General features: G+C 40.9%; 1 protein-coding gene across 1 annotated transcript in view; it reads right to left on the bottom strand.

Annotated features, from left to right (window-relative positions):
• The window catches only part of LOC138369241 (chemotaxis regulatory protein ChePep-like), a 28,993-nt gene extending 8,674 nt beyond the window's left edge, over window positions 1–20,319 (bottom strand). The window contains exon 1 of the mRNA XM_069332181.1: window positions 20,176–20,319. Within this exon, the coding sequence (XP_069188282.1) occupies window positions 20,176–20,319 (144 nt within the window). The remainder of the gene's footprint in view (window positions 1–20,175) is intronic.
• Window positions 20,320–21,352: the final 1,033 nt, after the last annotated feature.

The raw sequence follows: 21,352 nt of genomic DNA, 5'->3' as shown, positions 1-21,352 counted from the left end.
CTGTTTGCAACTTTCTACATGGGTACCATCGAGCAAAAGTCTTAGTCGACATGAAACTTGAAACCAGCCATATACTGCAGGTACGTTGACGACATTTTTACACAGGTACCTGATGTCAGACATCTGCAGGAGCTGAAGGAGGCATTTGAGCAGAGTTCCGTGGTGCGTTTCACTTACAAGATGGAAAAGGATACGAAGCTGCCCTTTCTAGATGTAACAGTCATGGAAAAGAGCGGAGGTTTCCACACTGCAGTCTACACTAAGGAAACGAACATAGGAATGTGCCTAAATGCCAACAGCGACTGCCCAGACAGGTACAAGAGGAGTGTTGTTAACGCATATGTCGACCGTGCTCTCAGCACAGCTCAGAATGGAAGCAAGTCGACGAAGAACTCTGTAGGGTAAGGCAGGTCCTAGTCAACAACGGCTTCTCCAATGGTTCGTCGAAGACATCATAAGAAGGAAAGTGAAACGCCATGCAACCTCTGAAGAGACAACTAACACAACACCTATACCCCCTATTAGACTATTTTACAGGAACTTCTTTTCCACAGCTCATAAAACGGAGGAAAGGGTCCTGAAAGATATTGTTAATAGAATCGTTATCCCTACAGAACAAAAATCAGAGGATTCAACTGACGATTTACTATAAAACCAGAAAAACGGCCAGCCTACTCATGAGAAACTCTCCAGACAGAAAGCAGAACGCTTTAAAAGAGACCAACGTCGTCTATGCCTTCAAATGCCCTCTTGGGGATTGTAAGCTCCAAAAAACCCAGTATATAGGCAAGACAACAACATCTCTTTCTAGGCGTTTAACGATGCATAAGCAACAGGGCTCAATTAAGGAACATATAATCTCTTCCCACAACCAAACCATCGCCAGAGAAATCCTAGTAAACAACACAGAAATCATCGATAGATACAGCGATAGCAGGCGGCTTGACGTTTGCGAGGCACTACACATTAAGAAGTCAACACCAGAATCAACAGCCAATTAATGCACAACTATATTCTGCCCACCTCAAGACTCCGCTCCAATATAGAAGCATCAAGAAATATGGACCAATAGGCATTCTACAATCACTTCTATTCAATACCCATTGTTTCGTGTTCTGTCTTGTGCTGATGAATTTAATACCCTATTAATACCACCTCACCCCATCCACCTCACTCAAATGTAGATATAAACAAATCGGAGATGTGTAAATTCTATTCAGTTGTGTATGTGTAAACTAAAGTCTTTGAAAATGTAATAAGTTTTATGAAACGCGCTCAAGTGTCGCGTCAGACTAGAAATAAAAATGAATTTTGGAGAATTGATTTTTGAATTACCACCAACAGTGAAAAGAAATGTACTAAAGATTAAGAAAATTCGTGTTAGAATTATTAATCTTACTTTTTCGGTCATATTTAAATATAATATATATATAATATATAATATATATATATATAATAATATATATATATATATATATATATATATATATATATATATATATATATATATGTCGTACCTAGTAGCCAGAACTCACTTCTCAGCCTACTATTCAAGGCCCGATTATATATATATAAAATATTTATATATATAGAAGTGCGTTCTGGCTACTAGGTACGACATATATATATATATATATATATACATGTCGTACCTAGGTAATTTCGGTAATAATGGTAATTTCGGAGTATTTAAATACAAAGTATTTAAATCCTGGTGGGAAAGTGTTCTAAAGTTGTATACTTCACTCTCGTGTTTAGGAGAGTTGTGCCTTAAGCATAGACACTGTGTCTTCCCATATTAACAGGGACTTGATGAAATTAACGTCTAAATGACCCCTCACTTGCTCTAGTGCTCTTGGGAGGTGGTGATCTTTGGTGTATTTAAATACTCCGAAATTACCATCTCTTTTAAGGGTCTGAGCAGGTGGTGGAGCGGGTTAAGGCGTACCTGTTATGCCAGTTGCTGGAAGGCTTCTGTGCTGGCTAGGGTTCGAGTCTCCTGGTGGGAAAGTGTTCTAAAGTTGTATACTTCACTCTTGTGTTTAGGAGAGTTGTGCCTTAAGCATAGACACTGTGTCTTCCCATATTAACAGGGACTTGATGAAATTAACGTCTAAATGACCCCTCACTTGCTCTAGTGCTCTTGGGAGGTGGTGATCTTTGGTGTATTTAAATACTCCGAAATTACCATCTCTTTTAAGGGTCTGAGCAGGTGGTGGAGCGGGTTAAGGCGTACCTGTTATGCCAGTTGCTGGAAGGCTTCTGTGCTGGCTAGGGTTCGAGTCTCCTGGTGGGAAAGTGTTCTAAAGTTGTATACTTCACTCTCGTGTTTAGGAGAGTTGTGCCATATATATATTATATATATATATATATATATATATTATATATATATATATATATATATATATATATATATAAGCAATCCAGCTGGGATCGCCCCATTGCCGACCAAGAAGCTAGAAGCGACTTTGCTAGAAGCTGCTACACCACCACATGACACTGCCCGACTTTGAGCTGTAGCAGCTCCCCATGCAGGTGATTTCCTGTTAGCAACCCAAATGTCCGCAACCGGCACCCGTCTCACACCGCAGGCCCTCCGAATTGCCGTGGCTCTCCGCCTCGCTGCCCCAATCCACACCGAATACAGGTGTATTTAAGACGAGGCAGAGGCCGAGAGATACGGATGGCATGGTCTTCTCTGCCAAAGGACAGGAGAAGACACGCAAGACACGCAAGACACGGCGAGGTCAATGACATTATTAAGAGAAGCCTTTCCACAGCCGGTTGTCCAGCAGAGAGAGAGCCCTGTTACCTAATGTCCCGCAACTCTGATGAGCCTGTCGGTCGTTCAGATGGAATCACGGTGAACCCCTGGAAGAATGGTAGACAGTTGGTGTGGGACTACACTTGCGTTTCAACTTCAGCCAATACCTATTTTGACTTCAGTGCTACACAAGCAGGAGGAGCTGCCAATCACTGGGAAGCAGCCAAGTTACGTAAATACAGAGACCTTGAGCACCACTACAGTTTTGTCCCCATTGCCTCAGAGTCACTTGGTGCCTGGGGTAAAAGTGCTGCTAGCGTTTTGAAGGAGTTGGGGTCTAAGCTAATCGTAACAATTAGAGACCCTAGAGCTGCCAGTTTTCTTTTTCAGCGCCTTAGTGTGGCAATCCAGAGAGGAAATGCTCACTGCATCCATGGTTCCTACCCGCCATCTAAAGAGCTGGAGGAGCTGTTCAACTTGTGACAAGCAGCCTTGTACCCTGCATGTAATCAATATTGTAACTTTTTTGTGTAATGACATTTTCAAATAAAGATAGATAAATATATACACATACCAAAAGAATAGGGGTGGTAGGAGAAGAAAATATCAGTGTTCAGTGAAGATCCACAAGGTCTTCTCTGAGTACCCTTTATTTTCTTCTCCGAGGCTATGGGTCCACATGCACCAGAGGTGGTACCCCTTCTAGGTATATATATATTATATATATATATATATATATATATATATATATATATATATATATATATATATATATATATATTATATATATATATATATATATATATATATATATATATATATATATATGTTGTACCTAGTATCCAGAACGTCATACTCGGCCAGCTATGCAAGGCCCGATTTGCCTAATAAGCCAAGTTTTCCTGAATTATTATATTTTATCTAATTTTTTTCTTATGAAATGATAAAGCTACCCATTGCATTATGTATGAGTTCAATTTTTTTATTGGAGTTAAAATTAACGTAGGTATATGACCGAACCTAACCAACCTTACCTAACCTAACCTAACCTAACCTAACCTAACCTATCTTTATAGGTTAGGTTAGGTTAGGTAGCCGAAAAAGTTAAGTTAGGTTAGGTTAGGTAGCCGAAAAAGTTAGGTTAGGTTAGGTTAGGTACCTGGTTGATACCTGGTTGATGGGGTTCTGGGAGTTCTTCTACTCCCCAAGCCCGGCCCGAGGCCAGGCTTGACTTGTGAGAGTTTGGTCCACTAGGCTGTTGCTTGGAGCGGCCCGCAGGCCCACATACCCACCACAGCCCGGTTGGTCCGGCACTCCTTGGACGAATAAATCTAGTTTCCTCTTGAAAATGTCCACAGTTGTTCCGGCAATATTTCTTATGCTTGCTGGGAGGACGTTGAACAACCGCAGACCGCTGATGTTTATACAGTGTTCTTTGATTGTGCCTATGGCACCTCTGCTCTTCACTGGTTCTATTCTACATTTTCTTCCATATCGTTCACTCCAGCACGTTGCTATTTTACTGTGTAGATTTGGTACTTGGCCCTCCAGTATCTTCCAGGTATATGTTATTTGATATCTCTCTCGTCTTCTTTCTAGTGAGTACATTTGGAGGGCTTTGAGACGATCCCAATAATTTAGGTGCTTTATTGCGTCTATGCGTGCCGTATATGTTCTCTGTATTCCCTCTATTTCAGCAATCTCTCCTGCTCTGAAGGGAGAAGTGAGTACTGAGCAGTACTCAAGACGGGACAACACAAGTGACTTGAAGAGTACAACTATTGTGATGGGATCCCTGGATTTGAAAGTTCTCGTATCCATCCTATCATTTTTCTGGCTGTCGCAATATTTGCTTGGTTATGCTCCTTAAACGTTAGGTCGTCAGACATTATTATGTAATTATTATGTTAGTACCTCTGTACTGCCTCAAGAAACATTACGAACCGAGGCCTCTGACTTGCCTCGAGAAACATTACACACTGAGGTTTCTGAACTGCCTCAAGAAACATTAAAACTGAGGCCTCTGAAGTGCCTCAAGAAACATTGCAAACCGAGGCCTCTGACTTGCCTCAAGAAACATTACACTGAGGTTACCGAACTGCCTCTAGAAACAATAAAACTTAGGCCTCTGAACTGCCTCAAGAAAAATTACAGAGGCCTTTGAACTGCCTCAGGAAACATTACAAACTGAGGCCTTTGAACTACCTCAGGAAGCATTACAAACCGAGACCTCTGAACTGCCACAAGAAACATTACAAACTGAGACCTATGAACTGCCTCAAGAAACATTACAAGCTTTGGCCTCGGAACTGCCTCAAGAAACATTACAAACTTGGCCTCTGAACTGCCTCAAGAAACATTACAAACTGAGGACTCTGAACTGCCTCAAGAAACATTACATACCGAGGCCTCTGAACTGCTTCAAGTATCATTACAAACTGAGGCCTCGGAACTGCCTCATCAAAAATTACAAACTGAGGCCTCTGAACACCCTCAAGAATCATTACAAATTGAGGTTTACTGAACTGCCTCAAGAAAAAACTGAGGCCTCTGAACTGCCTCAAGAAAAAACTGAGGCCTCTGAACTGCCTCAAGAAAAAAACTGAGGCCTCTGAACTGCCTCAAGGTACATTACAACCGAGGTCTCTAAACTCCCTCAAGAAACGTTGCAGACTGAGGCCTCGGAACTGCCTCAAGAAACATTACAAAACTGAGGCCTCTGAACTCCCTCAAGAAACATTAACAACTGAGTCATCTGAACTGCCTCAAGAAACATTACAACTGAGATCTCTGAACTGCCTCAGAAACATTAACAACTGAGGCCTCTGAACTGCCTCAAGAAACAGCTACAGATAGACAACATTAACACCAGTAATAAAATGATGGCAAGTTTCTTGGTCTATTCCTAGAGAAGAGACTCAACGTCAGCACCCACATTCAACACATAACTAAGAAATCCTCTAAGACTGTTGCTATACTCTCTAAAAAAAGATATTATGTTCCCTAACTCTGCTCTTCTCTCACTATATTATGCACTAATCTACCCCTATCTTAATTATGGTGTCTGTGCATGGGGGTCTACCACTGCAAACCACCTTAAGCCCATCATCACCCAGCAAAAATCTGCTATCAGTATAATAACTAACTCTGCTTTCAGACAACACTCAGCTCCATTGTTTAAATTCCCAACCTTGCTAAATATTAACTCCTCCACACATTCTCTTGTGTCAACTACATTTACAAAACCCTGTTATTAAATGCAAACTATGCTCTGAAACTCTCCTTGGACAGATGTATAGGACCATTATCACCACAACCAGAATAAATATCTCTTTGATATCCCCAGGGTCAAACTAATCTGTGTAAACACTTTATGCAAATTAAGGGACCTAGTCTATGGAACTCACTCCCTAGTGAATTGAAAGCTGTCAAACTTTTGCCTTATTAGAAGATAACCAAAATGTACCTAATTTCATCTTCTTAGTTTCCTACACTGAGCTTTAAATTTGCTCTGTACCTAGTGATACCCAATCTCCCAATTTTCATGTACTTAACCCAAACAACCTTATCATTGTTTTCATTGCTGTCTTACTTTTATGTGCTAGCCATATACTGTAATGTGCCTACCAATTTTTGTCAACTACCATTCAAGCTGTCATTGCAATCAATCTGAGCTACCTATGTGCTTTAAAATACCTACAATCTTTCACTCATTTTTTTCTTGCCTTGTAACTGTTATCATTTTTTTTAAATTTTGCAAGTATTTACCTACTTAAATTTTCTTAGATTAAGGACCTGCTCGAAACGCAACGCGTACTAGTGGCTTTACAAGATCGTAATTACCATTTTATGTATCCTCACAATCCCAATGTACCTTCTTGTATATACATAAATAAATAATTCAATAACAAAACATTACAAACCGGGGCCTCTGAACTGCCTCTAGAAACATTAAAAAATGACGCCTCTGAAATGTCTCAAAAAACATTAAAAACTGAGGCATCTGAACTGACTGAAGAAACATTACAAACTGAGGCCTTTGACTGCCTCAAAAATAAGACAAACCGAGACCCCTGAAGTGCCTCAAAAAAAATACAAACAGAGGCCTTTGAACTGCCTCAGGAAACATTACAAACTGAGCCTATGAACTGCCTCAAGAAACATTACAAGCTTTGGCCTCTGAACTGCCTCAAGAAACATTACAAACTTTGGCCTCTGAACTGCCTCAAGAAACATTACAAACTGAGGGCTCTGAACTGCCTCAAGAAACATTACATACCGAGGCCTCTGGAACTGCTTCAAGTATCATTACAAACTGAGGCCTCGGAACTGCCTCATCAAAAATTACGAACTGAGGCCTCTGAACACCCTCAAGAATCATTACAAATTGAGGTTTCTGAACTGCCTCAAGAAAAATCTGAGGTCTCTGAACTGCCTCAAGAAAAAACTGAGGCCTCTGAACTGCCTCAAGGTACATTACAAACCGAGGCTTCTGAACTGCTCAAATAACGTTGCAGACTGAGGCCTTAGAACTGCCTCAAGAAACATTACAAACTGAGGCCTCTGAACTGCCTCAAGAAACATTAACAACTGAGGCATCTGAACTGCCTCAAAAAACATTACAAGCTGAGACCTCTGAACTGCCTCAAGAAACATTAACAACTGAGGCCTCTGAACTGCCTCAAGAAACAGCTACAGATAGACATCATTAACACCAGTAATAAAAATGATGGCAAGTTCTTGGTCTATTCCTAGAGAAGAGTCTCAACTTCAGCACCCATATTCAATACATAACTAAGAAAGCCTCTAAGACAGTTGCTATACTTTCTAAAAAAAGGTATTATGTTCCTAACTCTGCTCTCCTCTCACTATATTATGCACTAATCTACCTCTATCTAATTATGGTGTCTGTGCATGGGGGTCTACCACTGCAAACTACCTTAAGCCCATCATCACCCAGCAAAAATCTGCTATCAGTATAATAACTAACTCTGCTTTCAGACAACACTCAGCTCCAATGTTTAAATTCCTAAACTTGCTAATATTAACTCCCTCCACACATTCTCTTGTAAATAAAATAATAAATAAATGTTTTTTAGGTAAGGTACATATATACAAGAGATTTTACAAAGTTTGTTGGATAATAGATAGAGCTAGTACATACAATGCCTAAAGCCACTATTACGCAAAGCGTTTCGGGCAGGAAAAACATTAATGACTAAAGCTTAATACTAATGGGTATAAGAATAAAATGTGTTGAGAACAAATAAAAATAGAGGTAAGAGAGGGGGAACATGGCTGAAAAAGCAGCACAAATACAATTACAAATTATTACAGAAAATTACATTCAAACAGCGTTGTTTTGAAAAAAAAACAGACATGGGTTGACAACAGAGGGGTAAGGTAGGTTTACAGGGAATTTATTAGGTAGTGCTTCTTTTTATTTTAAACTGGTTGAGAGAGGTACAGTCTTTAACATGGTTGGGAAGGTCATTCCACATTCTGGGTCCCTTGATTTGAAGAGCATTTCTAGTTTGATTAAGTCGTACTCTAGGAATATCAAAACTGTATTTATTTCTGGTGTGGTGTTCATGGGTTCTGTTACACCTTCAATGAATCTTTTGAGGTCAGGATTGGCATTACAGTTCAACGTTTTATATATGTATAATACACATGAGAGAATGTGCAGTGACTTAATATCTAACATATTCAGAGATTTGAGTAGGGGTACCGAGTGATGTCTGGGGCTAGAGTTGGATATTGTCCTAATAGCAGCTTTGTGTTGAGTAATTAGAGGACGTAAATGATTTTGGGTAGTAGAACCCAAGCACAGATACCATAGTTGAGATATGGATAGATGAGGGAGTAATAGAGAGTCACCAGGGCAGGGCGGGTACATAATATCTGATCTTAGAAAGAATGCCAACAGTTTTTGATACTTTTTTATATATTTAGAATGTGTCCCTGGAAATTCAGCTTGTGGTCGATGAGAATGCCAAGGAATTTGCCATCTAATTTGTTACAAATTTGGGTATTGTTTATTTTGAGATTTATTTGATTAGAGGATTTATTGCCAAACAGGAATATAGAACGTTTTGTCAATGTTAAGGGTGAGTGTGTTGGCAGTTAGCCAAAAATGGACTTTCTCTAGCTCAGTATTTTTGAGGTGTTGGGAGGCATTGTTACGGCCCTATTGGGTCGCAACTGGGGTTCTTCTCTTATGTTATTAGAGTTTGGGTATCCGGCCCCAAGTTAGTAGTGGCTTTCAAGGGATGTGTTTCCGTAACGCAAGTAAATTAAAGTGAAAGGGATACAAATACACTAATTTAAATATATAATTACCACCACCAATAAATAAATATATATACTGTCACACGGGGGGTATAAATATTCAATGCGCAGAATCGTCTTCCACTGAAGACGCGGAATGTTCCACGGTGCTCAGATGAGTAGCCCTGGTTCTCTTCTCGTGGCCTCACGATGAATCATTAGATTCTCTAGGCGAATCTACCCTGGCCACAGGCCAGCCAAATCACAGTCCCACTGGGTGCACTGTCGTGGAGGCCTTCAACCACAAATCCAGCCTGTAGCTGGCAGGTTCCAATCAGCTCCGCTGCGTAGGCCACTTCACGACCGATACTAGGGTGGCTAGCCCTAGGCAGGAGCCTCGTGTGATCCTGCTGATCACTCTCCTCTATATAGCACCACAGTGGCTAGTCTCTTCCACCATTCAACCCCGGGTACGACGATTCCTCAACTCTGCCACGTCACAGGCAGGCTAACACTCTCAGCAATGTTCGTCCGGGAGCAACTCACAGCTTCTTCAGTAACACCACGTGGAGAGACTTTGGCTTCCTTGGGTAGACTGCCCATCGTCCAATCCAGCAGTCTCAGGTCGACTCTGTAATCAGACACGTCATCAGTACTAGGGACACCCTAGGGCACCTCACTTACAGGCTTAGACACAAACGCCCACCTATCCACTCCATAGATGGCGTTGCTGTCTTAGCATCACCTCACCAGAGGTCAGCAGCGGCTATATTAGGAGTTGATCAAGACGGAATCCAGCACCTGTGGCCGGTATATCCCGTCCTCACTAGATGGCGTCGTCCATTTGGAGGGGGTTTCGGGAGCAGACTGGCAGATAGCATTGTCGTCACTGCTCCGTGTTAGGAACGCTGGACTTGGGTCCGTAACAGGCATTTGGAAGGTCATTAATGTAGAAGAGAAGAGGAGAGGGCCAAGTATGCTGCCCTGAGGAACACCAATGTTGATGGGTAGGGGTGGGAGAAATTGTATTATTCACAGAACATACTGAGCCTGTCAGTAAGGTAAGATTTGAGGTATTGCAGGGAGTGTCCTCTGACTCCATAATGATGTAATTTAAGAAGAAGGTTTTGGTGGTTTGACAGTGTCAAAAGCCTTACGCAGGTCCACAAATACCCAACAGGGAACTCCTTTTTATCAAGAGCTGCATGAATCAAGTTAATCATACTAATAAGTGCATCGTTAGTGCTTTTTTTGGGTCTGAAGCCATATTGACAAGAGCTAAGTATATTGTGTTTGGCTAGATAAGAGTAAAGCTGCTTGTAGATTAGTTTTTCAAATATTTTTGACAAGTTAGGCAGGATTGATATAGGTCTGTAGTTGTTAACATCTGTGAGATCACCACATTTGTGGACAGGGGTTACTCTTGCTTTTTTTAGAATGTCTGGAAAGGTTTGGGGTTCAAGTGACTTGTTGAAGAGCAATGCAATAGCAGGGGCTAAAGATCTGGAGGCTTTTTTGTAATTAAAGTTGGTATCTCCTCGAGGGCACTAGACTTGGTTTAAGGGAAAGGATTATCTCATTGACATCAGTGGAATTAGTAGGCTTTAGGTACAGAGACTGTGGATAGTTACCTGTAAGATAGTCCTTAACATCAGTACTGGATGATGGAAATATCATTTGCAAGGGATGACCCAATGGAAGAGAAGAACCTATTGAAACTCAATAGCAGAATCAGAGGCTGAAAGCTGACCAACGTTATTGGACAGGAGTGTTGGTTTGTTATTTAAAATCTTCTTTGATCCCAATATTTGTGAAATTGTGCTCCAAGTTTTTTTAATACTGCTCTTTATTTGGGTAAATTTATCTTCACAGTATTTAGTTTTGGCTCGTCTAATTATTTTAGATAGCAATAACGAGTAATTCTTTGAGAATTCTTTGAAGACGGTTCCTAGCCTATACTTCTTCTCAAGGTCATGTTTTTTGTTAATGGATTTAAGTATTCCCTTTGTAAGCCAAGGATTGTTAAGCCTTTTGTTTGTGACTTGTTTTGTAAGCATAGGACAGTGAGTGTTATAAAGGCTAAGAGTTGTTTGAAGAAAAAGATAGCACTGCTTGGGTGATGTCCCCTATGTTACCTAACTCGGACTCCCAGTTGACATTATCAGCAGCAGTTATAAATTGTTTATAGCAGTTTCATTGTGCAGCCTAAAGCTTAACTCCCTTGACTCAAGAGGTGGTTTGATAATGTTAGTTAAGAGAAATGTGGGGTAATTGGTCTGTAGTGCTATCGGTGATTATACCTGAAGTAAGCGGAGAGGTTATGTTGGTCCAGATGTGATTCTAGAGTCGTAGCAGTACTATCAGTGATTCTAGTTGGTCTAGTGATTAAGGTATTGAGGAAGCAGGAATTCATACAGTTGAGGAAGCTAACAGCAGTAGGGTGTTCAGGCTCGCAGAGGTCAATATTAAAGTCCCCTGCGATAATTAGATGGTTTTTGTTCAGTCTGTTATCTAGTATTATATTTCTAAGGTTTGAATTGAATTCGGACACATCAGTGTTAGGAATTCTATAGACTGCACCCACAGACCGACAGACTCGGCACCCTTGACTCTGAAACTGGCGAAGATATACTCCCCACAGCAGTCTCTAGTTCTAATTATTTTTAAGCATGTTAGTTCTTGGTGGTAGTAAAGAGCAGTACCACCACCTCTTTGAATTTGACGACAGTTGTGAATTGCGAATAGTTAGGCATGTTAAAGAGTTGAGTAGTATCCTCTTTCAACCATGTTTCAGTAAGTATAATAAAAGAGAATTTGTTATCAATAGTTTCAATCAAGGCACTACATCATCGAAGTGTTTACCTAGGGATCTAACGTTCAAGTTGATTACAGAGATATTGTGATTATCTGTTAATACATTGTTTACATCATGTGCTGTAAATATCTGCAATTTTGATCATTGAAGTGATGATTGTCATAGATAGCGGATAAGAGGTTTAGTTCTGTTTTTTTGTTGTGTCACTACATTTACAAAACCCTGTTATTAAATGCAAACCATGCTCTGAAACTCTCCCTGGACAGATGTAATAGGACCCATTATCACCACACCAGAAATAAATATCTCTTTGATATCCCCAGGGTCAAGCTTAATCTGTGTAAACACTTTATGCAAATTAAGGGACCTAGTCTATGGAACTCACTCCTAGTGAATTGAAAAGCTGTCAAACTTTTGCCTTATTTAAAAGCAAAACCAAAAAGTACCTAATTTCATCTTCTTAGTTTCCTGCACTGAGATTTAAATTTGCTCTGTACCTAGTGATACCCAATCTCCCAATTATCATATACTTAACCCAAACAACCTTATCATTGTGGTTCATTGCTGTCTTCTTTTATGTGCTAGCCATATGCTGTATTGTGCCTACCAATTTTTGTCAACTACCATTCAAGCTGTCATTGCAATCAATCTGAGCTACCTATGTGCTTTAAAATACCTACAATTTCCACTCATATTTTTCTTGCCTTGTAACTGTTATCATTTTTTTAAATTTTGCAAATATTTACCTACTTAAATTTTCTTAGATTAAGGACCTGCTCGAAACGCTACGCGTACTAGTGGCTTTACAAGATTGTAATTACCATTTTATGTATCCTCACAATCCCAATGTACCTTCTTGTATATACATAAATAAATAATTCAATTAATAAAACATTACAAACCGGGGCCTCTGAATTGCCTCAAGAAAACATTAATACATGAGGCCTCTGAACTGCCTCAAGAAACTTTACAAACCGAGGCCTCTGAACTGCCTCAAGAACATTAACAACTGAGGCCTTTCAACTGCCTCATGAACATTACAAACCGGGCCTCTGAATGTCTCAAGAAACATTAAAAATTGAGGCCTCTGAACTGACCTCAAGAGGCATTACAAACTGAGGCCTTTGAACTTCCTCAAAAAACATGACAAACCGAGACCTCTGAACTGCGTCAAGAAACATTTCATACCGAGGCCTGTGAATTGCCTCAAGAAACAAAACAAACTGAGACCTCTGAACTGTCTCAAAAAACATTAACAACTGAGGCCTTCTGCACTGCCTCAAGAAACATAACAACTGAGGCCTCCGAACTGCCTCAAGAAACAATAAAAACTGAGGCCTCGGAACTGCCTCAAGAAACATTAACAACCGAGTTCTCTGAACTGCCTCAAGAACATTACAAACTGAGACCTATGAACTGCCTCGAGAAACATTAACAACTGAGGCCTCTGAACTGCATAGAGAATTATTACAGACCAGGGCCTCGGAACTGCCTCAAGAAACATTAAAAACTGAGGCCTCTGAACTGACTCAAAAAACATTACAAACTGAGTCTTTGAACTGTTTCAAGAAACATTATAAACAGAGACCTCTGAACGCCTCAAGAAACATTACAAACCGAGGCCTGTGAACTGCTCAAGAAACCATTACAAACTGAGGCCTCTGAACAGCCTCAAAAAACATTACAAACTAAAACCCCTGTTTTGCCTCAAGAAACATTAACAACTGAGGCCTCTGAACTGCCTCTAGAAACATTACAAACCGGGGCCTCTGAAATGCCTCAAGAACATTACAAACTAAGGCCTCTGAACTGACTCAAGAGACATTACACAACTGAGGCCTTTGAACTTCCTCAAAAAACATGACAAACTGAGACCTCTGAACTGCCTCAAAAAACATTAACATCTGAGGCCTCTGAACTGCCTCAAGAAACATTACAAACTGAGGCCTCCGAACTGCCTCAAGAAAACAATAAAAACTGAGGCCTCCTGACTGCCTCAAGAAACATTAACACCCGAGTTCCCTGAGCTGCCTCAAGAAACATTACAAACTGAGACCTTTGAACTGCCTCGAGAAACATTAACAAACTGAGGCCTCTGAACTGTCTAAGGAATTATTACAAACCAGGGCCTCTGAACTGCCTCAAGAAACCTTAACAACCGAGTTCTCTGAGCTGCCTCAAGAAACATTACAAACTGAGACCTTTGAACTGCCTCGAGAAACATTAACAACTGAGGACTCTGAACTATCTAAAGAGTTATTGCAACCAGGGCCTCTAAACTGCCTCAAGAAATATTATAAACTGAGGCCTCTGAACTGACTCAAAAAACATTACAAACTGAGGTTTTTTACAGAAACATGTCTATTGTTACATGTTACAGAAACATGTCTACAGAAACACTACAAACTGAGACCTTTGAACTGCCTCGATAAACATTAACTACTGAGGCCTCTGAACGTCATTCGTATACGTATACGTCATTCTTAAAAAAGACGAATATCTGGCGAAAATGATCCTCATACTCTCTGACCAAACTAAATTCCAAAGGGTAACGATTGACACTACAGCCGAATTGAAAGCAAAGATCAACAAATTGATCGAAACTGTGAACGCCAAGAAATCCGGACTCCACCTGCCAAAGATTATTGGGGAATATAAACCTGGATACGTGTATGGAAATGTCAAGACACACAAGCCTGGAAACCCACTTCGGCCAATCATTAGCCAGATACCCACACCCACGTACAGACTGGCGAAGCGACTCAACCTCCTGCTGACTCCTTATGTCCCTTGCGCCTTCAGCCTGAAGTCTCCAAAAGAATTTGTTGACTTACTGCGGGGCACACGGGCCACAGGGATAAGAGCCTCGTTGGACGTAGAATCACTGTTTATCAACGTACCTGTGGACGAGACAATCGGGATGATAGCCGACAGAGTGTATCGTGATCCGGCCTGTACTCCTCTTGACACACCAGAAAATTTTCTAAGGAAACTACTCAAGCTTGTACTAAAGAGGTACCCTTCTTGAGCCCGGATGGGCACACGTATAAGCAAGTAGATGGGGTCGCCATGGGTTCTCCCCTAGGTGTCCTGTTTGCAAACTTCTACATGGGTACCATCGAGCAAAAAGTTTTAGTCGACATGAACTTGAAACCGGCCATATACTGCAGGTATGTTGACGACATTTTTACACAGGTACCTGATGTCAGACATCTGCAGGAGCTGAAGGAGGCATTTGAGCAGAGTTCCGTGCTGCGTTTTCCTTATGAGATGGAAAAGGATGGGAAGCTGCCCTTTCTAGATGTAACAGTCATGGAAAGGAGCGGAGGTTTCCACACTGCAGTCTACACTAAGGAAACGAACATAGGAATGTGCCTAAATGCCAACAGCGACTGCCCAGACAGGTACAAGAGGAGTGTTGTTAACGCTTATGTCGACCGTGCCCTCAGCCACAGCTCAGAATGGAAGCAAGTCGACGAAGAACTCTGTAGGGTAAGGCAGGTCCTAGTCAACAACGGCTTCTCCAATGGTTTCGTCGAAGACATCATAAGAAGGAAAGTGAAACGCCATGCAACCTCTGAAGAGACAACTAACACAACACCTATACCCCCTATTAGACTATTTTACAGGAACTTCTTTTCCACAGCTCAAAAAACGGAGGAAAGGGTCCTGAACGATATTGTTAATAGAAACGTTATCCCTACAGACAAAAATCAGAGGATACAACTGACGAGTTACTATAAAACCAGAAAAACGGCCAGCCTACTCATGAGAAACTTTCCAGACAGAAAGCAGAACGCTTTAAAAGAGACCAACGTCGTCTATGCCTTCAAATGCCCTTTTGGGGACTGTAAGCTCCAAAAAACCCAGTATATAGGAAAGACAACAACATCTCTTTCTAGGCGTTTAACGATGCATAAGCAACAGGGCTCCATTAAGGAACATATAATCTCTTCCCACAACCAAACCATCGCCAGAGAAATCCTAGTAAACAACACAGAAATCATCGATAGATACAGCGATAGCAGGCGGCTTGACGTCTGTGAGGCACTACACATTAAGAAGTCAACACCAGCAATCAACAGCCAATTAATGCACAACTATATCCTACCCACCTCAAGACTCCGCTCCAATATTGAAGCATCAAGAAATATGGACCAATAGGCTTTCTACAATCACTTCCATTCAATACCCCATGTTTCGTGTTCTGTCTTGTGTTTAGAAATTTAATACCCTATTAATACTACTTCACCCCATCCACCTCACTCAAATGTAGATATAAACAAATCGAAGATGTGTAAGTTCTATTCAGTTGTGTATGTGTAAACTAAAGTCTTTGAAAATGTAATAAGTTTTACGAAATGCGCTCAAGTGTCTCGTCAGACTAGAAATAAAAATGAATATATATATATATATATATATATATATATATATATATATATATATATATATATATATATATATATATATATATATATATATATATATATATATATATATATTATATTAGTATATTTTGGTAGCAGTCTTTCCTGTAGACATATATTATTAAATATGACCGAAAAAGTAAGATTAATAATTCTAACACAAATTTTCTCAATCTTTCGTACATTACGCTTCACTGTTGGAGGTAAATCAAAAATCAATTTTCCAAAATTCATTTTTATTTCTAGTCTGACGCGACACGGGCGCGTTTCGTAAAACTTATTACATTTTCAAAGACTTTAGTTCACAAATACACAACTGAATAGAACTTACGTATCTCCGATTTTATATCTACATTTGAGTGAGGTGGAAGGGGTGATGTGGCATTAACACAAGACAGAACAAAGTGTGGTATTAATAAGGTATTAATTTCATCAACACAAGACAGAACAAGAGTATTAATAGGGTATTAATTTCATCAACACAAGACAGAACACGAAACAATGGATATTGAATAGAAGTGTTTGTAGAAAGCCTATTGGTCCATATTTCTTGATGCTTCTATATTGGAGCGGAGTCTTGAGGTGGGTAGAATATAGTTGTGCAATAATTGGCTGTTGATTGCTGGTGTTGACTTCTTGATGTGTAGTGCCTCGCAAACGTCAAGCCGCCTGCTATCGCTGTATCTATCGATGATTTCTGTGTTGTTTACGAGGATTTCTCTGGCGATGGTTTGGTTGTGGGAAGAGATTATATGTTTCTTAATGGAGCCCTGTTGCTTATGCATCGTTAAACGCCTAGAAAGAGATGTTGTTGTCTTGCCTATATACTGGGTTTTTTGGAGCTTACAGTCTCCAAGTGGGCATTTGAAGGCAAACACGACGTTAGTCTCTTTTAAAGCGTTCTGTTTTGTGTCTGGAGAGTTTCTCATGAGTAGGCTGGCCGTTTTTCTGGTTTTATAGTAAATCGTCAGTTGTATCCTCTGATTTTTGTCTGTAGGGATAACGTTTCTATTAACAATATCTTTCAGGACCCTTTCCTCCGTTTCATGAGCTGTGGAAAAGAAGTTCCTGTAAAATAGTCTAATAGGGGGTATAGGTGTTGTGTTAGTTGTCTCTTCAGAGGTTGCATGGCTTTTCACTTTCCTTCTTATGATGTCTTCGACGAAACCACTGGAGAAGCCGTTATTGACTAGGACCTGCCTTACCCTACAGAGTTCTTCGTCGACTTGCTTCCATTCTGAGCTGTGGCTGAGAGCACGGTCGACATATGCGTTAACAACACTCCTCTGGTACCTGTCTGGGCAGTCGCTGTTGGCATTTAGGCACATTCCTATGTTTGTTTCCTTAGTGTAGACTGCAGTGTGGAAACCTCCGCCCTTTTCCATGACTGTTACATCTAGAAAGGGCGGCTTCCCATCCTTTTCCATCTCGTAAGTGAAACGCAGCACGGAACTCTGCTCAAATGCCTCCTTCAGCCCCTGCAGATGTCTGACATCAGGTACCTGTGTAAAAATGTCGTCAACATACCTGCAGTATATGGCCGGTTTCAAGTTCATGTCGACTAAGACTTTTTGCTCGATGGTACCCATGTAGAAGTTTGCAAACAGGACACCTAGGGGAGAACCCATGGCGACCCCATCTACTTGCTTATACATGTGCCCATCCGGGCTCAAGAAGGGTGCCTCTTTAGTACAAGCTTGGAGTAGTTTCCTCAGAATATTTTCTGGTATGTCAAGAGGAGTACAGGCTGGATCATGATACACTCTGTCGGCTATCATTCCGATTGTCTCGTCCACAGGTACGTTGGTAAACAGCGATTCTACGTCCAACGAGGCTCTTATCCCTGTGGCCCGTGTGCCCCGCAGTAAGTCAACAAATTCCTTTGGAGACTTCAGGCTGAAGGCGCAAGGAACATAAGGAGTCAGCAGGCCGTTGAGTCGCTTCGCCAGTCTGTACGTGGGTGTGGGTATCTGGCTAATGATTGGCCGAAGTGGGTTTCCAGGCTTGTGCGTCTTGACATTTCCATACGCATATCCAGGTTTATATTCCCCAATGATCTTTGGCAGGTGGAGTCCGGATTTCTTGGCGTTCACAGTTTCGATCAGTTTGTTGACCTTTGCTTTTAATTCGGCTGTAGTGTCCTTCGTTACCCTTTGGAACTTAGTTTGGTCAGAGAGTATGATGTTCATTTTCGCCAAGAGTATTAATACCCTATTAATACTCTTGTTCTGTCTTGTGTTGATGAAATTAATACCTTATTAATACCACACTTTGTTCTGTCTTGTGTTAATGCCACATCACCCCTTCCACCTCACTCAAATGTAGATATAAAATCGGAGATACGTAAGTTCTATTCAGTTGTGTATTTGTGAACTAAAGTCTTGAAAATGTAATAAGTTTACGAAACGCGCACGCGTCGCGGTCAGACTAGAAATAAAAATGATTTTTGGAGAATTGATTTTTTATTTACCTCCAACAGTGAAGCGTAATGTACGAAAGATTGAGAAAATTCGTGTTAGAATTATTAATCTTACTTTTTCGGTCATATTTATATAATATATATATATATTATATATATATATATATATATATATATATATATATATATATATATATATATATCTATATTTATATAGTATATATATATCTATATTTTATATATATATATATATATATATATATATATATATATATATATATATATATACATACATATATATATATATATATATATATATATAGATAGTATATATATATATAAATATATAATATATATAATATATAACTATATATATATATATATATATAGATATATATATATATATATATATATCTATATATATATATATATATATATATATATATATATACTATATATATATATATATATGGAAGGGAGTATCACCTCCTAGCTGGAAGAAGGGGGTCCCATAGCCTCGGAGGAAACCATGCATAACACATTATAGGGAATGTTAGATCCTCTCCAATACAGTTTCTGTGTGCTTTTCTCCTACCACCCCCTTCCTTTTTTTATATTTTGTGCTTTATTATGTATTTAATGGTTACAAGATATACATGGGTTGATACAAAAATAATAATACAAAAAGGTGCTTAAAGGTTATGGATCTCTTGAAAAACACGACAATGGGAAACATTGATGAATGTCACAGACGGGTTCGATCATTGTTGCAAGTCAAACACTTCTTCAAATTCCTCTGAAGTTGGACTAGTGCCCAAGACGCAACAGCATTTTCCCTCTGAATTGCAACACTGAGGCGCTGGAAGAAGAAACTTTTGCTCTCTGGTCTTTTGTAGCGCTGATCAATTTGTCCCCCAATTCCTTCAGGAACTTCAATGCACATTTTCCCCACGAACCGAGGGTCTCCGAGCCGATCGGAAACAAAGCTGTAGCAGTGTGCCAGACCTCTGTATTTAATAATTTTCTGCGATTCCCTGAAAGAAGCAGCACCACCGCTTTCATGTGTGCTGTAGTGGAGGTAGATACTGGCCAGTGTGGCAGCGCACGTGTAGTCCCATACCACTTGCTTACCATCCTTCCAAGGTAGCAAGGTGACCCCATCTGGGCGCTTCTGAGGGTCGTTAGGTCTGGATAAGTGTGGTTCTCTTTGTGCCGGGCAGCGGGCTGTGGCGAGGCTCCTCTTGATGATGTCGTTGACTTCTTCATGTCTTGCAATTTTACTCTGTGATTTACGACATACCATACCATGACGACCATATTGGTCTGCCATCGCAGTTCCGCAGATGCACCTATGTTCGGTGAGGATGGGGGCGGCAAGGCGAAGGGCAACTACAATGCGGAGAGCGTCATGACTGAGGCGAATTCCCAGGGCTGCATTGGGCACAGCAAATAAAAAATCCCCGGCGTGGGGTGCTGTTACCTCTAGGAGGCGGTCATTGTTTTCAGCATCAGCGTTGTCAATCATTGCTGTGACAGTCTTTTCCATTATGGGGCAATCCCAGTGGGCCAGCTTGTGGTCTTTTGGACTTTTGGTCGGGGTTGAGGGTGTGCAATGGTGTCCCATTGTCTGGCTCCTTCGATGAACGTTTGATCATGAGTTCCCGCTGTCTCTCTCATACGCTCTGGTAGGATCTGCCCTACCAATTCGTTGGCTGCTGTACATGAGGATAAGAATGCTGGAAGTGCTACCTCAGTTTGCCTTTCGTATGCCTATCCTCCAAATCTCACTGGTAGTGTTGCTTGGTCCACTGACTGTCATCTAAATCTGTAAAATAGATCACCTCCCTCTGCTGAGGTGACTTCATGTTTGCCAAACATGAGGGTTGAGTCTTTGCTGTAGCCTGCTGACACAAACGGGAGAATGCTTGGGCATTGTTCCTGGACTGCAGTGAGGATTGCTTCCCGTTTGACCGAGTTGAAAGCGTTTTTAAATCAAAATTTACTACTGCCTGGTCTTCAGTAAGAGAGCTAATGTAGGCTCGTGCAGCATGAGCCGCTGCTTCACAGCCTTGGGGGACTCCAAACCCCAGCTGGTTGGGTTGCAGCATGGTGGCTGCTTCCATTCGAATACTTCTGACAGCAGCCCTTTGCAACTAGGCGGCGAAGGGTATTACCAACGGCAATGGGTCCTGATCCTCCCCCCTTTTTTTTCAGGGCACATAGGGATGCACCAAAGAAGAATGGTTTGATTTCATCAGGGATTAACCCGGCGAGGCAGTTGTTGACAAACGTGTGTGATTTCTGTCAGGAGCGCTTCTGCAGCTGGGCCAAGAACAGGGTTCACCATTTCCTTCACATGTTGAGGTCTTACCCCTGTGTAGCCTCCTGAGGAGCCCGGGGGAAATGAAACGATAGCTTTATAAACCTCTGACTCCCGGAGGACGAGAGGTTCCTGGTTAGGGGGGGACCCTGACATGTGAGGTAGGTCCACCTACGGCCCTAAGGGGGTGTTTTTCTCTCAGTGCTTGGGCTGTGGTTTCATCCCTGGGCAAAAATTTTGTCCTCACTTGTGATCAACCTGATTGCCCCGACTGTATTGCCCTCTTCAATTTTCTTGCTGACTTGGTACCTAATTTTCTGTTGTCGCTGATTGTCGT

The sequence above is a fragment of the Procambarus clarkii genome, chromosome 27, assembly GCF_040958095.1.
Source record: "Procambarus clarkii isolate CNS0578487 chromosome 27, FALCON_Pclarkii_2.0, whole genome shotgun sequence".
In the NCBI taxonomy this organism is placed as follows: Eukaryota; Metazoa; Arthropoda; class Malacostraca; order Decapoda; family Cambaridae; genus Procambarus; species Procambarus clarkii.
This window is presented reverse-complemented; position numbering and strand designations above follow the sequence as displayed.